This window comes from Dendropsophus ebraccatus, chromosome 15, assembly GCF_027789765.1.
Source record: "Dendropsophus ebraccatus isolate aDenEbr1 chromosome 15, aDenEbr1.pat, whole genome shotgun sequence".
NCBI lineage: Eukaryota > Metazoa > Chordata > Amphibia > Anura > Hylidae > Dendropsophus > Dendropsophus ebraccatus.
The window spans coordinates 62,554,636-62,571,704 of NC_091468.1; the positions used below are offsets into that span (position 1 = coordinate 62,554,636).

The window sequence follows — 17,069 nt, forward strand, 5'->3', positions numbered from 1 at the left end:
TAATCTGCTCGCGAGTCGAAGGGGATTATGAGATCGCGGCTTACGCTCTCCAACACAACTGTCTCGGAATTTTAGGAGAAGACAGCGACTTTCTCATCTTCAACACAGTCCCCTATTTTTCCATCAATAAACTTCGCCTGGACGAGATGGCGACTCTAATGTACTGCAGGGAAAGCTTCTGCGGGGAGCTGGGCCTACGCCTGGTAGACCTGCCGCTGCTCGCCTGTCTTCTCGGCAGTGACGTCGTACCGGAACACGCGATGGAACAGCTTCACAGGAAGTGCCTGGCCGCCTATCGTTCACAGCGTAATGAACAGAACAAGAGGGCCAATGTCATTCGGGCCGTGGCTACTTTTATTTCGCAGATACAACTCTTGCCCCATGGCGCTAAAGAGGTGGAGAGGATGCTGCCGCCAGGGTTCGATGTGGCTTTATTGGAGAGAGGCATACAGTCTTATATCCTACCGCAACAGAGTTCACCGTGGTTATTCCGCAGCCCAAAGTCCGTCACTGACAAGTCAAGAGTGAGCATATGCCAAGATGCCGAGATTGTAGAGGTAATTTATACTCTCCGTTAGGGTGCGTTCACACCTACAGGATCTGCAGCTGATTTTCTGCAGCAGATTTCAGTTAAATAACTGAACACAGCATCAGATTTGATGCTGTGTTCAGTTATTTAACTGAAATCTGCTGCAGAAAATCAGCTGCAGATCCTGTAGGTGTGAACGCACCATTATACTATATGTTGTAGCTGTCATATTAGTATGTACTTCAATGGAACTGAGTATCAAAACCCCACCCAAACTGGAGACAACAGTAGGGGGAAAGTGGCCATGTTTTTGTAGCGCTGGATAACCCCTTTAAAGTGTCACTGTCGTTTAAATGTATTTATTTATTTTTTTTTGCAGAAATCAATAGTACAGGCGATTTTGAGAAACTTTGTAGTTGGGTTTATTAGCTGAAAAATGCATTTTTATCATGGAAACGGCCATTTGAAGCTCTCCCCCTGTCTTCATGGTTCATGGAAAGGGGAGGGGTGGAAGGAGATGAGGCACCAAAACAGGACAACAAAGAGTTAATTTACAGATACATCACCAGGCTATCTCCTCTGAAGTCAGCACTGACCTCTCCGACCTCTGAATATCGGCTTTCACACAGGTCCCTCTGTGTAATCCTTTGTTCTCTGCTGGTGACTAATCTCCCTTCTTCCCCCTCCCCTCTCCATAGGTTACACAGGGCTCGACTGATGTAAAAGAGTCGAGATTTCCTGATACTGAGTAGTGAATGAGAGAGAGAGGGGGGGAACCTGGCAAAAGTCTCTTTGAATGCAGATAATGGCATATTTGCCTAATAAACCCAATTATGGTGCGTTCACACCTACAGGATCTGCAGCAGATTTCATTTAAATAACTGAACACAGCATCAAATCTGCTGCAGATCTGCTGCAGATCCTGTAGGTGTGAACGCACCCTTACAAAGTTTCTTAAAATCTCCTGGACTATTGATTTCTGCAAAAAAAAAAAAAAATACGACTGTGACACTTTAAAGGAGAAGTCCGGCCTTTTTTAAAATTCGGCAGGGGGGAATTTGATAACGAATAGAAACTTTCCTCTCCCTGGTGAGTGACAGGACTAGACTCGGGACCGTTGCGGGGCTCCGGGATCTCCGGGGTCTACAAGTCACAACGGGACTGGCCGCTCAGCCAGTCAGTGATTGGGGCGGGAAGTTGCTCCAGTCACTGAATGGCTGAGTGGCCAGTCCATCAGTCGGGATGGGCATTTTGTCACGACTCGGAAAATGCCTTCTGACTGGGGTCCCCGGGCCAGCCCTAGCCGACTGGCCGACTGGTGTCAGAAACTTATACCGATCTGTAAATTGCTTCTATTTAAAAATTTCCAGTCTTCCGGTACTTATCAGCTGCTGTATGTCCCACAGAAAGTGGTAAATTCTTTCCAGTCTGACACAGTGCTCTCTGCTGCCACCTCTGTCCATGTCAGGAACGGTTTTGTTACTGTATTCTTCCAAAAAAAAAGTGGCCAACCCCTTTAAGTCTGATGTCCTGGGTCGTCTGTTCACCCAACTCTGTCTTTGTGCTGCTGCTGCTATATCTATGGGATCAGTATATATTATAGTTAGGAATCTCTTTACACATTACATATTTTCAGGTCTTTTTTTCACTGTGGCTGAAAAATATCCTAAATTCATAATAAATGTCATGGAAGACAGTTTTTTGGCTAAACTGCATCAGAATTCTGAAAAATTAGAAAATCTGGGCCACTGTGTTAAAAGGGGAAATCCGGTGAAAAATCAAATTCCTTCAAATCAACTGGTGTCAGAAAGTTCTATAGATTTGTAATTTACTTCTATTTAAAAATCTTCCCATACTTATCAGCTGCTGTATGTCCTGCATGAAATGATGCATTCTCTCCAGTATGACACAGTGCTCTCTGCTGCCACCTCTGTCCATGTCAGGAACTGTCCAAAGCAGAAGAGGTTTTCTTTGAGGATTTGCTGCTGCTCTGGACAGTTCCTGACATGAACAGAGGTGGCAGCAGAGAGCACTGTGACAGACTGGAAAGAATACACTACTTCCTGCATCACATACAGCAGCTGATAAGTACTGGAAGACTGGAGATTTTTAAATAGAGGTAAATTACAAATGTTGAGTCAGATCTATGCGATATGAAGCAGTATTTCTTCTGTCCCTCATATCATGGTCATAGCTCTGCAGGTTAAACAGTAACAAGGTCTGCCCCACGTACTACGAGGAGGGGTAGGGTGAGCACCTTGCCTCCACTACTTCGTCATGTTTGACAAGTAGTAAAGTTTTCCTGTTCTGGAAATGCCTTTCATGTCTTTACATGTATGACAGGTGTCAGGAGTTATAGATGGATAGCAATCCCACATGAAAGTGTAAGAAGAAATGAATCAATGTTTCACCTCTTACTAAACTTTTTCTAGCTCAGGCGGCATATAATATATGGACACTCATTGGGTTAAAGTTCCTATTGTTCAGGTGTAGGTGGTTCCACAGTGTATGTGCTGGGACACCAAGTAGGCGTATAGACTGCACAGCTTTCAGAAAGCTAATGAGCTTAAAAGCTAACTAGACAACTATCGTATGTGTGTAAATGTTAGTCACTTATAGGGATAATCCAGAGCTTTTTTCTTTCTTTCTTTCTTTCAAATCAACTGGGGTCAGAAAGTTATGAAGAATTGTAATTTACTTCTGTTAAAAAAAAATCTCCAATCTTCCAGTACTTATCAGCTGCTGTATGTCCTGCAGGAAGTGTTGTATTCTTTCCAGTCTGACACACTGCTCTCTGCTGCCACTTCTGTCCAGGTCAGAAACTGTCCAGAGCAGTAGCAAATCCCCATAGAAAACCTCTCCTGCTCTGGACAGAGGTGGCAGCAGAGAGCACTGTGTCAGACTGGAGAGAAAACACCACTTCCTGCAGGACCTACAGCAGCTGATAAGTACTGGAATACTTGAGATTTTTAAATAGGAGTATATTACCAATCTATATAACTTTCTCACACTAATTTGAATGGAAAAAGGGTTTTGCTGGAGTACTCCTTTAAATGTAGGGAATGGTTGTGCAACATACATTGTGTTACAGTATACAGGATACATGATAGCGGGGGTTGCTTAGGATCGAAAAATATTTTCAAGAGGTTCGAAAGAGTTGGGTTCTGCTCCTTGTGCGGTTACAATACATATAAATGTAAAAGCAGTCCGGAGTGTGTGTATAAGGAACGTCTTTCTTCTCTACAGATTGCCTTGAAGGAGCACTACAAAGGAGACAACGTCATGATCTGCAATGTTCTGTGTCTTGGAGAAACTGATTGTAGTAACACCTTGGAGGATGACAATGACCCTCACCTTCCTAGTCAAGCCCTGGTCTATAAAGCTGCACGTCAGCACATGTATGCCATTCTGCTTGGCACTGGTAATGGTAAGCATGGCAGTCACTGATCTATGAGATTTCTGCCCTCTTCCACTTCTGGCTACTGTCTCTTTAAATATTAGATCCATTTTATGTGCCTTAGGATTTGGAGAGAAGCACTTAAAGGGGTACACAGGTGTGTGTCTGTGTCTGTGTGTGTGGGGGGGGGATCAGATCCACTGGTGTCAGAAACTTATATAGATTTGGAATTTATTTCTATTTAAAAATCTCCAGTCTTACAGTACTTATCAGCTTCTGTATGTCCTGCAGGAAGTGGTCTATTCTTTTCAGTCTGACACAGTGCTCTCTGCTGCCACCTCTGTCCATGTCAGGAACTGTCCAGAGCAGGAGAGGTTTTCTATGGGGATTTGCTGCTGCTCTGGGCAGTTCCTGACATGGACAGAGGTGGCAGCAGAGAGCATTGCAGCTCAGGAGACAGCGTACTCGGCGCTTTATGTCTGATCCATAGGAATGAATAGAATTGCGGGTCACGCGCTGTATCTGCGGCTGTATTCATAAAAAAGAGGCCGGGGGCCCGATACGGAGATCGACGGGGGGTATAGAGGTCAGATCCCCTGCTATCCCCCTATCGACAGTGGATTTTTCCTTGAATTACTTTTGCAAATGCCAAATTGAAACTTAAAGTGACACTGTCACCCCCTTTGTGTATTCTGACATCTCTACTCAGGTGAAAAGGGTAAATTTAGCGTTTTTCATACCTTATTTCATATCATACGTCATGGTGTTTGTTCAAGTAAAAAGTGTCCTTTTATCAACTGCTGATTGTATTAAGTGGGTGTGGCCTCGCGGCATTAGCGCTACTTAGCCCCACCCACAACTGTACCTTTGGTCCCGTCCCCTTGGCGCCCATTGTTCCAATGGCCGGCGAGGGGGCGGGGCCAACTGTGGCGGTGTGGGCGGGGCTAAATGGTGCTAGTGCCACGAGGCCACGCCCACTTAACACAATCTGCATTTGATAAAATATCACTTTTTATATGAACAAGCACCATGACGTATGATATAAAATAAGGTATGAAAAACCCTAAATTTACCCTTTACACCTGTGTAGAGATGTCAGAATGCAACAAGGAGGTGACAGTGTCACTTTAACCTGGTGTTAATGGTCCATTCACATGTACAGGATCTGCTATAACTTATTGACTGAACACAGGATCTAATCTGCTGCAGATCCTGTATGTGTGAATGGACGCTTACAGTAAGATCGGCCATTGTTGCCCATAGCAACCAATCAGAGCTCAGCTTTCATGTCAGACTAGGTTCACACTGCGTTTTCATCATCCGTTTAACGCATCCGTTTTTTGCAAAAAAACGCATGAAAAACGGATTGCAAAAAACGGATTCATTTGTGTGCATCCGTTTTTCCATTGACTTCCATAATAAAAAAAACGGATCCGGTTTTTTTGGCGGACCAAAAAACGTTGCTGACCCTATTTTTCTGGACGTTAAAAAAAACGGATCCGTTAAACGGATGCTGAAAACGCAGTGTGAACCTAGCCTTACCAAGCCTCATGAATAGTTGAAAGCAGAGCTGTGATTGGTTGCTATGGAAACGAAGGCCGATCTTACTGTAAGACAGCTGGATAAATCTCCCCCATTGTTATCAATCAATGGGGGAGATCAACTATCAATATTAATGCTATGTGAGCTGCTATTTCCATATATAATATCCCTTGTGATATATTCTAATGAGGTGATGTCACTGATCATGTAATCGTGTCACAGGTGATGTCACAGAGAGTCATCTCTAGGTAAATGAACGGACACTGGGATCCTGTCAGTTGTTTGCTGCCTCTTCTTAGAGTCACAGCGTCCAGCGCCTTTTTCTGACTATAGTCATGTTCTTTGTACCGTCCATTACTACAACTATCTCCTGCTGACAGTCGGACCAGGAGCTTGTGGTGTCCAGCCAGTCCTGGTAACCATGTATAGCGGCTGCTATATACTCCCTCTGATTGCTCCTATATGGTCCTCTGCAGGTGAGGCCATGTCCTAGGAGGAAGATGAAAGAGGTTACACCCAGCACAAAGCCTCCACCATCAGAGAGAAGCAAGGGCTATGGAAACCCTATGAGGAGCGGCTACTGGGGAGATGCAGGAGAGACCCTGGAAGGAAAGACTTCCTCCCCGGATATAACATCAGAGTCGCAACAAGATGGAGCCGCCCAAATCCCTGGGACAAAGCCCGTACCAAGAAAGAGGATCAAGGTGTACATAAGTCCTATGAGGAGCGGCTACAGGGGGAATGTCCGAGACCCCGTTCCATATGAAGCCCTGAGAAGAGGGGTGGAAGGATGGACCTCACCCCTGGATAGAACACCAAAGCCAGAAGATCCAGCTACCCACAATCCTCTGCATAAGATAAGACACCGTGCTGAGAGCTCGTGTCCGCAGAAGAAAGATGGCGGCATGTCCTAGAGCACGTGGCTGCTGATGGTCCTAGGAATCCTGCTCATCTCTACCTGTGTCTGTAGCCGCTTCCTGGGTGATATGTGGAACAGACATTCGGACAAGATACCTAAGGAGAAACTATTAGATATGCTTTGGGGCCCGTAAGACCTAGAATACGGCCGTCCATCTGCCGGCTACCATCACGGAAGAGGAGACGTATGTCAGGGAGAAGGGGTGAATCCTTGCCGCAGCCTTCAAAAATCTATAAATCTCCCCCACCCCATCTTCAACTACTTATCAGCTGCTGTATGTCCTGCAGGAAGTGGTGTTTTCTTTCCAGTCTGACACAGTGCTCTCTGCTACCACCTCTTTCGATGTCAGGAACTGTCCAGAGGTTTTTTTATGGGGATTTGCTACTAAGTACTGGAACTGTAACTTTTTGACTTCAGTTTTTGAAGACTATTTTATTTTTACTGGAGTACCCCTTTAAGGGGGTTAAGGACACATTTGCATTAAGCTATACACCTGGTCTTACGCCAGAGGTGATGCACACAAGGCCTAACACAACAACCTAAAAGGAAATGGCAGGCATATTTGGTGTAGGAAGGAGTGAATTACTTTGCACTTACATCAGTGTTTTCTTCGTCTTCTTACGGCTGCAGAGCTGGCACTCACTTCAGCGCTGTGATGGGGATTGTCGCATTGTTCAGTAAACCCTTTGAACAGGAAAAAGCCTTATCTTTCTCCGGTGTAACACGGGCATTAATGACTCGCACTGGAAACTAAACATATTCTTCACTTTTTCCTCCAGAAAGAAAAGAAGGAATCCACGGAGGTGTTTTCATATATGCGTTAGGCTCGGCCGCGTTTCCAGCAATTGTTGTCAGGTCTCCACTGAAATATACAATTAGTGTTGAAGGGGCGACAGAAACCCTGAGCCGTCCATCTGTGAGCCTTGGTCAAATAAACAGAGAAAGTACAACACTTTACTGTAGTAGAAGATGGACGATGTGGCCCAATACAGGGACACATGTTCGACCACCATCTTAGTACTTGTACCCAGGGTGTAACTACCACTGTAGCAGCCTTCGTGGCTGCTATGGGGCCCCAAGGCCTGCTCCTGCAATATGCTGGGCCCCTTAAACTGTCATAATTTGCAGCACTCGGTGGCCAAGAAGGCCTTCCGGGTTCTGCAATTGTCCCTTAGGGCCCTATTCCACCGGCCGATTATCGTTTGCATAATCGTTAACGATAAACCATCCAAACGACCGCTATGACAAAAGACCTGAAATCGTTCGCCCATTTACATGAAAAGGTAATCGTTACTTATGATCGTTCTTGCGGTCGTCTTGTCGTCGCTATTGCGTTCGTCACTACTGCGAACGACCGAACGACTTCTTATTCAATGCGAACGATTTGAGATCGAGCAATGGTAAAAATAGGTCCAGGTCTTATTAAATGATGAACGATTTCTCGTTCGGTCGTTAGTCGTTAACTGCTATTCAACCGAACGATTATCGTTTAGATTCGAACAATTTAACGATAATCTGAACGATAATCGTCTGGTGGAATAGGGCCCTTAAACTGAAAACACTCCTGATGAGTTCTTGCAGTTATGCAGTTACGACTAGACCTGACAGCTTAGTGGTCAGTCGGGAAGAGAAGGGGGGCCACAATCAAAAGTTTGCTATGGGGCCCAGCCATTTCTATTTACGCCACTGACAGTACTGAAAACAGTTTAGGAGTTCCCGGCATCAAAATGATACATATTCCATTGCACGCTGTCTGTATATACAGAACGTGTAAATAAGGCCCAGAGAGCACTGTGTCAGACTGGAAAGAATACACCACTTCCTGCAGGACATACAGCAGCTGATAAGTACTGAAAGAATGGAGATTTTTAAGTAGAAGTAAATTACAAATCTGTATAATTTTCTGAAACCAGATGATTTTAAAGAAAACATAATTCGCTGGAGTACCCCTTTTAAAGGAGTAGTCCGGTGAAAAACTTTTTTGTACTAAATAACACGCATTACAAAGTTATACAACATTGTAATGTGTGTTATTTATTTGAATGGCCCCCTTCCCCATGTTCCCCCCCCCACGCTTGACCCGGAAGTGTAATACTGAATGCTCACATAATCACTGTCAACCCTTTCTGTCCCCGCCGTCATCTTCAGGAGGCCGGCTGGACCGCTCCGGCCCTCCCTCATGCCGGTTGCCCTCCAGCGCGTCATCAGCTGCTCAGCTGCGATTGGCTGAGCATAACAGAAGACGTCTGGGACTACAGCCAATGATGCGCATCGGCAGCCTTTTGATTGGCTGTAGCCCCAGACGTCTTCTGTTATGCTCAGCCAATTGTGGCTAATGACACGCTGGAGGGGAAAAAAGTTTTTCACCAGACTACTCCTTTAAATACCCTATGTGTATGGGGGCCTCACAAATCTCTATTGGCAGAAGCCAGGGGAGGGATGGATTGGGCATGTTGGACTACTAGATCTTATTGTTCCTACTCTCTCTCCATTGAGAACACATGGCTTGGCCAAACATTCATATTTATGGGGGATCAGGAGTGAGAGCTATTGGGGGAGATTTATCAAACATGGTGTAAAGTGAAACAGGCCCAGTTGCCCCTAGCAACCAATCACATTCCACCTCTCATTCCTCACAGACTCTTTAGAAAATGAAAGGTGAAATCTGATTGGTTGCTAGGGGCGACTGAGCCAGTTTCACGTTACGTCGTGTTTGATAAATCTCCCTCATTGTACGTAAGTCAATTATAGTCACAAGATTAAAGCAATCCTGCTCCATCCAGGGGTATAGTTACTAATAATAGTGTTGAGTGAATAACCCCCGTCATAACGTTGGGGTTTAGCAATGTTATCTGAACCCGAACACTCAGGGTTTGATTCCTGGCGGCTGCAGAAGTTGGATGCCGTCCTAGGGCTGCCAGGAAAACATGGATATAGCTATAGGCCGTAGGCTGTATCCCTGCTTTCTAGGGCGACATCCAACTCCTGCAGCCGCCAGGAATCAAACGCTGAGTGTTCGGGCTCAGATAACATTGCCGAGCCCGACCACTATAAAAGGTTCGCTTGACACTAGTTACTGAATTTAGTGTACTTTGGGTTTTTTTCATTATATGTCGTTTTTCTGTATTGTTAGGTTCCCCAGGTTCACGCCCTGTGGTCTGTGAGTGGTACGCATATCATGGCAATAAGCTGGAGAGACCAGAGGTGGTTCCTGCAGTGCCCCTCTCCATACCAGGTGAGAAGAGCAGTGACTATAACATGCCCCAGCCGTTCCTTCATGGGTGTATATACAAATATGTCCTCTCTTTAGTGACACTTCATTCATTGTGACATCCTGTCATACAGCGGAGACCGGCTAGCTGAGGCTTATGACATTATGTCACACATCACATTCTAAACGGAAGCAGAAAAGATCGGGAAGCAAAAGTTGGCCAAAAAAAAAAAAAGTTTATTTTTGCATGTTATGACCCTGACCACCTTGTTTAATGCATATGAGACAGACGCTATGCCCTTAGCCCATAGTACATGCCGCCCCTGATAGGATGCTTGCTAGGAATTTTTTTATATATATATATATACTTTGTTACTTCAGCTATAAATGAGCTCTGTATAGGGACAGCAGGGAGCACGATTATACATGTTCTCTGCTAATAGTATAGAAAATCATAGTGTAACCTCCATTTTTCAGAAATTAATAAATATCAATAGTACAAGCGATTTTAAGAAACTCTGTAATAGGTTTTATTAAGCAAAATAGTTTCCTTCTGTCCTTAAAAAGCTGTTTTCCTACCTCTTCCCCCCCTTCACTTCAGAAGAAGCAGGATTTCTGTGTCTATTATGTTCTATGGAGAGGGGAGGGGTCAAGGGGGTGAGTGAGCACAGAGAGGAGAAAAGGCAGCCCTGCACAGCACAACACCCTGCAGTCTTTTCTCACCAAGCTCCCAGATAAGCTTGACCTTTCTGATCTGTGAATCCAGCGTTCTATGTGCCCAGACGGTCTGCAAACTACACACCTGCTTCTCTTCTCTTCCAGCTCACTCATCCCCCTCAGCCCTTCCCCCTCCATAGGTTATAATGGACTCAGCAAACCAGTCTTCACTTTACTCCTGTAATGAAGACGGCTTTGACTTATAATGCACAGATAAGAAGTGAGGGGGGAGACTGCTGCTGGTGTCAGGGGTCTAGTCCATAACCAAGCATAACAAGGCAACGTTTCGCCCCTTAGGGTCTTTTTTAAGCATGCGTGACAAAGACCCTATGGCCCTGTTCACACTATGGAATCGTGCGGACTCCTGCCTTCTATCAGTTACAATGGGAGAGCGCACGCGCCTCCACTCTCCGCGCCTCTCCGCTCTAAGAATTGACATGTCAGTTCTTTGAGCGGTGCGGCGCGGAGAGCGTAGGCAGGCGTGCTCTCTCATTGTAACCGATAGAAGGCAGGAGTCGGTGCGGAGGAGTTCTACCCAGAATCTCTGCGACGATAGTGTGAATGGGGCCATAGGGTCGAAATGTTGCCCAGCCCGGTCCTGGTTAGGAGCACATACATTTTGCCAATATTTTGCTAATACATTCTCTCCTAACAAAAGTTCAGGCCATGAGGATACCCTTAAGGGTGCGTTCACACGTACAGGATCGGCAGCAAATTTGATGGCCCAGATTAGATTCAAAGCAAATCTGCTGCGGATCTTGTAAGTGTGAACGCACCCTTAAGGCTCTCACAAGGCTGTTGCATTTAGTAACCACCACTTTTACAGTTCACCTCTAACAATAAAAAAATAACGTGTTTTTTTCTAAGTCAAGGAATGGTGATAATTCCGGAATGTTTGCAAGGACAGGAAATTGCTAGAGTCCTACGTCTTTTTCTAAAAAAAAAAAAAATCCCCTGTCACAAGGTCAGAGTCAAAAGTGATCTTTTATTTTTCCCTGTGTTTAGTTAACAGAGTTACAAAGCCTTGTGGCTTTTAAAATGTAGTTTGCATTCCTTAAAGGCACGAGCCTTACACAAGTTCACTGTTATGGGCAGACATTTGGCCCGAGCCTGCCTCATGAATGAAACCACACCGACACCAGGTATTTCAGGCACAAAAAAATAAATAAACCCCTATTTGTAACCTTTCTTAAAGGCAGGGTCAGGTTGCCGGCAGGTTTGGGATTGTATTCTTAGGAAAGCATTTGCCGTACCCAGTGCACAGCCATATTGTTCATGATCCTGCCAACCATCACAGACAAAATGTCCATTGTAAATATCTTCTATTTCAAAATCTCAAGTCTTCCAGTACTTATCAGCTGCTGTATGCCCTGCAGGAAGTGGTGTATTCTTTCCAGTCTGACACAGTGCTCTCTGCTGCCACCTCTGTCCATGTCAGGAACTGTCCAGAGCAGCAGAAAATCGCCATAGAAAACCTCTCCTGCTCTGGACAGTTCCTGACATGGACAGAGGTGGCATTAGAGAGCTCTGTGTCAAACTGGAAAGAATACATTACTTCCTGCATTATATACAGCAGCTGATAAGTACTGGAGTCCTTCCTGTACTGTTCTATGTAGTTTACATACTAATAGCTGGAGTATTGACAACATGCTTTGTTTTATGCATTTAGGTGGAACACCCACTGCTAGGGAGCTCTGGCTTTCTAAAGACCCTGACATTCAGAAACAGCGACTTTATACATGCATGGCGTGCTTCCATGCCGAGAGATGGGCAGAGGGACTGAGAGGCTGGAACAGCCAGCTTGCTGCTACCTGTTGCCTGCTGATCTATCTAACAGTTCAGGTACTGTCCACATTCTTATAGAAATGTATGTAACAACTGTTTTGGCTACCTATATAGAATAATAGACCACGCCCCATTTTTTGCATAAACTCCACCCCTTTTTCTGACCAAGTGGAAAAGTGTCTAAAATTCAGCTGGGTTCACACCATGCCTTTGTGTGCATCTGTTTTTCCACTATAAAAAAACAGATCCAAATGCCTCCGTTTTTTATAACGTACACAAAAATAAGGTTAGCTACGTTTTTGTGTATGTAAGGAAACAAAAAAAAAAACCGTGTTTTGATCTGTTTTTTTTTTTTTGTTTTTTTTTTATATAATGGAAGTCAGTGGAAAAACGGATCAAAATGGATGCACCCAAAGGCATCTGTGTTTTTTTTTTTTTTTGCAAAAATGGATTAAAAAAAACGTAGGGGGAAACTTATCAAGGGCTTTGCGACTATTTTTCCGTGAATAATTGAATTTTTAACCTATTTTTGGTCTAAATTTTATTTATGGACCAATACTCAACTGGCGAATATTTTTTTACATGCAACTTTTTTTTTAATCTGCCTGTTTTGAGTATTCACCCAAAAGTTTCCATAATCCGGGTTTGGTGCCCAATTTGTCATTTGTGACTTTAAAAAGTCGCACAAACAGGTGCAGGCTTACGTCTGGTCAGTACCAGGTAAATATGATTGCGCAGTTTTTGCTATTTTGCTACTTTTTTTTGCAACTTTTTACTTAGATGCAATCACTATGGCAGTGCTACATTTTAATGAATCACAAGATATTGGAACAAAATATACACCAATCCTCATTAGAATAGTTGCACACATTAGACTCCTTAGTAAATGTCCCCCTTAGTGTGAACCCAGCCTAATAAGTGTGGAGAAAAGTCCTGTGCGCCACGTTTTTTAGCCAAAATTCTGTCATAGACACGTTAGTAAATCTGGGACAGTGTGAACGAATTACATGAGAGCCATAGAATATATGCAGAACAGTAGTCATCTCTCTGATCAGGCTCAATCGTGGTCATAATGAAGCAGGAACTACCCAAAACACACACAAACAGCATAACAACAGGACACCTATTTAGATTCAGAAAACTCCAGACTCCCTCCATGGGTTAAATTAGCCGAATCCATTTTAGTCCATTGAAATAAAGGAAAGTGCCCCAGGGTGTGGACGGACTGGGTGAGGTAAGAGCCTCCAGCCATCATTTCAGACTGGATATAGGTCTTTGCATCCTGTATCTAACATTTGGTGACATCTCAAGTACCTTCCCCTAAAGCTATGGATTTGATGCGTCGGCCTAAACCTCTGTCTGGTGCCCATTTGCAAACAAAACAATTGTGTTTTCTCTCCTTTGCTTTGGCTCACAGCAGTTTGTTGTTTTTTGTCTATTCTGATCAGGTGGAGAATCTAACTCTGACAGACGTAGAAGCATTTCTAGCCCAAGCCTTGTGCCTTCCAGGGAAATCTGGATCACAGCTAAGTAGCTTGCAGGTACAGACACAACATAAAACCCTATCTAGTATTTATATTAACCTCATGGTGAACTTTCCAGCAACACAAATGTCCTTATAAACCTTTAGTTTTCTTGCAGGTTTTACTATACATTATACATTAAAAAACTGATACCAGAACTGGGTCATTAAAAAGTTCTTAAAGGGAACCTGTCACCAAGACAATGCTATCTAATCTATCGCCATCATGTTATAGATCAGAAAGAGCTGAGCAGATTGTTATATAACTTTATGAGAAAAGATTCAGTATAACCTATAACAAAATGATTGAAATCCCTGCTCATCTGTCTTAAAGAGTCAAGTGGGCGGTGTCACTCTATGGACTGGACTCTTTAGAATGGAAACGTCAGAGATTTTAATCAATAAATTACACGTTGTACTGAATCGTTTTCCATAAAGATATATATCAATCTGTTCAGCTCCTTCTGCTCCATAACATGATGGCGATAACTTAGGAAGTATTTTTATGGAGACAATTTCCCTTTAAAAATGTCTTGCTTTTTCCTTACCTTAAAGCGAATGTACTAGTCCAATCCACATATTAAGCTTTTTAGACAACCTTATGGGCACCGCTGCACTGATTTCGCTGGTGTACTCCTGTTTTGTTATCCGACTCCCATTTCCCGCGACCTGCTGTGTTTTCTAAATATGCAAATGAGGTTGCTCGCTGCACAGGAGGCGGGCCCAGCAACCCTATGCACCAATATCAACTTCCCTTCTGAATCAAGTCTGGCCCCGGCCTGGCTCTGCCTTAGCGTACCATTCAGGGGAGGAGATATCGGTGCACCGGGGGCACTGGGCCCGCCTCCAGTGCACCAAACTACCTCATTTGCATATTTAGAAAACAGCACAGATCGCGGAAACCAGTCGGCGGGTTGAAAAAAAGACCAAACCAGCCGAATCAGTGTGGTGGCGCCCATAAGTTCGTATAAAAAGCTTAAAGGGGTACTCCGGCGCTGATAAAAAAAAAATAATCAATCAGTCATAAACATAGTTTTCCCACTTACCATCCCTCCTGAGTCTGTCTCCGTTTGAATTTCCCGCTGTTTGCAGGTCCCTGAAGCTCCAGTTGGTGGCTTCATTTTTTCTTCACTTCGTGGTTTGGGCTTTCCCATGATGCACTTTGTTTCCTGTGATGTCTAACTGACTCTGTAAAACTGTTAGATGGTTTACAGCTTGCTCATCCAATCAGAGCTGAGCAACCTGGGTCATCTGACAAAGGGAGGCTGGCCTAACAGTGCTTAGACCCGCCTCCCTCTTGATGATGTCATTGTCACAAAATGTCTGCCACAGAGCAGCCTGGGGTCAACAGTCATTTGGTAAGAATGAGTTTACTTCACTTCCTGGTGGGGGGTTGAGGGGGAAAAAGAAAGGGAAGGGGGGCAGATAGGTGATTAAAGCATATTACAACGTTATATAGCTTTGTAATGTGTTTTAATTACTAGGAAAACGCTTTTTGCTGGAGTACCCCTTTAATACATGGATTGAACTGGTGCATTCAATTTAACACAGTACTCTTACATGCGGCATAGAGCTGTAACATGATCTTTTCAGTTGTCATCTTTACTAGATGCTAATACAAAGGTTCATGGTACCCCTCTATTTTGGAAACTGGGGCATCAAGTATGATTTTTTTAGTGTCTGGTTAGTTATGTACATAGATTGATCTTAAGTGATAGATTATTGTGTTCTATTCATTACACAGCATACAATAAGTATGAAAAATTAAGAATGAAGAACAATGCTTTTATTTTGCTTCATTTATTCTCCATGTGGTCACCATCATAGGATTCCCAGTTCAGCAGTTCAATGGATAGAGGGATAACAAGCTGAGAACAGTACACCCCTGTAAGAAACTGCCAGACTTAAAGCGGTTATCCAGCGCTACAAAAACATGGCCACTTTTCCCCTACTGTTGTCTCCAGATTGGGTGGGGTTTTGAAACTCAGTTCCATTGAAGTAAATGGAGCTTAATTGCAAATCGCACCTGAACTGGAGACAACAGTAGGGGGAAAAGTGGCCATGTTTTTGTAGCGCTGGATAACCCCTTTAATTGGAATTAAAGGATGGGGCAGTTGAACTGCATCTTCCCAATCCATATCTACCCTGACTTCTGCTGTTAGAGGAAAGTAAGGAGGCCACCATACATTATTGTATCACCAGTTCTGTGTCAGTGAGGACTTCAAAGTCATGGGTCCGTTAGGGGGGGAAAGGTGGGATGGCAGCGTTTGCCTGGTGGTTCCCAGCTGCTTTCAGAGTGACTTCAGCACCGTCCCTTTAAGAGAAAATTTGCTACCGGCCCGATAGAGATGTAACTGCATGGATGTTGTCAGGCGAGTTTCTATTGGCTGCTACATTACAGCTATTTCCATTTCTGCTGTGATTGGCTGGCTAATGCTGTGCTGTGTGTGTGATATTTTAATTTTTGAACTTTCTGACATTTTTAAACGTAAATTTCTTAAAAAAGACAAATCCGATCAAATCCAAAAATACATAGCACCCCTGTCACTGGCCGGGCTTCGGGGCACAGTTTGAACAGAGTCTGTATGCAAAGTTGTTTGGGCTGAAATAATTACAGAAAATCAGAAGAAGAAAGAAAAGGGATTACAATATAGGACTTTATCAAGCACTGTAATACTATTTGAGCGAACCATGTGGTCTTTTTCTGCTGGCGGTCGTCTATGTTTCTATGTTGATGGTCGGCCAATCCAGACAAAGTTAGCAGGTTCAGCCAATAAACTATTCCTTACTGATTGGTTGATATGGGGATCTAATCCACTATTCCTTACTGATTGGTTGATATAGGGATCTAATCCACTATTCCTTACTGATTGGTTGATATGGGGATCTAATCCACTATTCCTTACTGATTGGTTGATATAGGGATCTAATCCACTATTCCTTTGTAATTGGTTGCTATGGGAATCTAATCTACTGTTCCTTACTGATTGGTTGCTATGGGAATCTACTCCATTGTTCCTTACTGATTGGTTGCTACGGGAATCTGCTCCACTGTTCCTTACTGATTGGTTGCTATGGCAATCTGCTCCACTGTTCCTTACTGATTGGTTGCTATGGGAATCTACTCCATTGTTCCTCACTGATTGGTTGCTATGGGAATATAACACACTGTTCCTTACTGATTGGTTGCTATGGGAATCTACTCCACTGTTTCTTTGCCCAAGGATTGATCAATCGAGGCCGATGTCTTTATCTGCCCTTTTGCACAGATACATATTGAGCTGTACATAGGGAGAGCACTTTAATGCGTCTAAATACTTATCAGTGACAGACAAACGAATGAACCTACCTGACCCTGAGACAACGTCTTTCAGGCCCATTGACTTCAGTAGAAATGTATAGTTTCTGTAGTTTGCACAGTCACATCTTCTTACCTGCTATTAATAA

At 43.8% G+C, this 17,069-nt stretch overlaps 1 protein-coding gene across 2 annotated transcripts in view; it reads left to right on the forward strand.

The window, feature by feature from the left end:
- Positions 1-17,069, forward strand: part of FAM120B (family with sequence similarity 120 member B) — a 73,730-nt gene that overhangs the window by 4,639 nt on the left and 52,022 nt on the right. For both annotated transcript variants that reach the window (XR_011360274.1, XM_069954937.1), the window contains exons 2-6: positions 1-557; positions 3,776-3,956; positions 9,521-9,622; positions 11,985-12,157; positions 13,549-13,641. The exon at positions 1-557 is cut by the window's left edge and continues 467 nt beyond it. Coding sequence is in view for 1 of the 2 variants with exons in the window: in XM_069954937.1 (XP_069811038.1) it covers positions 1-557; positions 3,776-3,956; positions 9,521-9,622; positions 11,985-12,157; positions 13,549-13,641 (1,106 nt within the window). In the remaining variant the exon portion in view is untranslated. The remainder of the gene's footprint in view (positions 558-3,775; positions 3,957-9,520; positions 9,623-11,984; positions 12,158-13,548; positions 13,642-17,069) is intronic.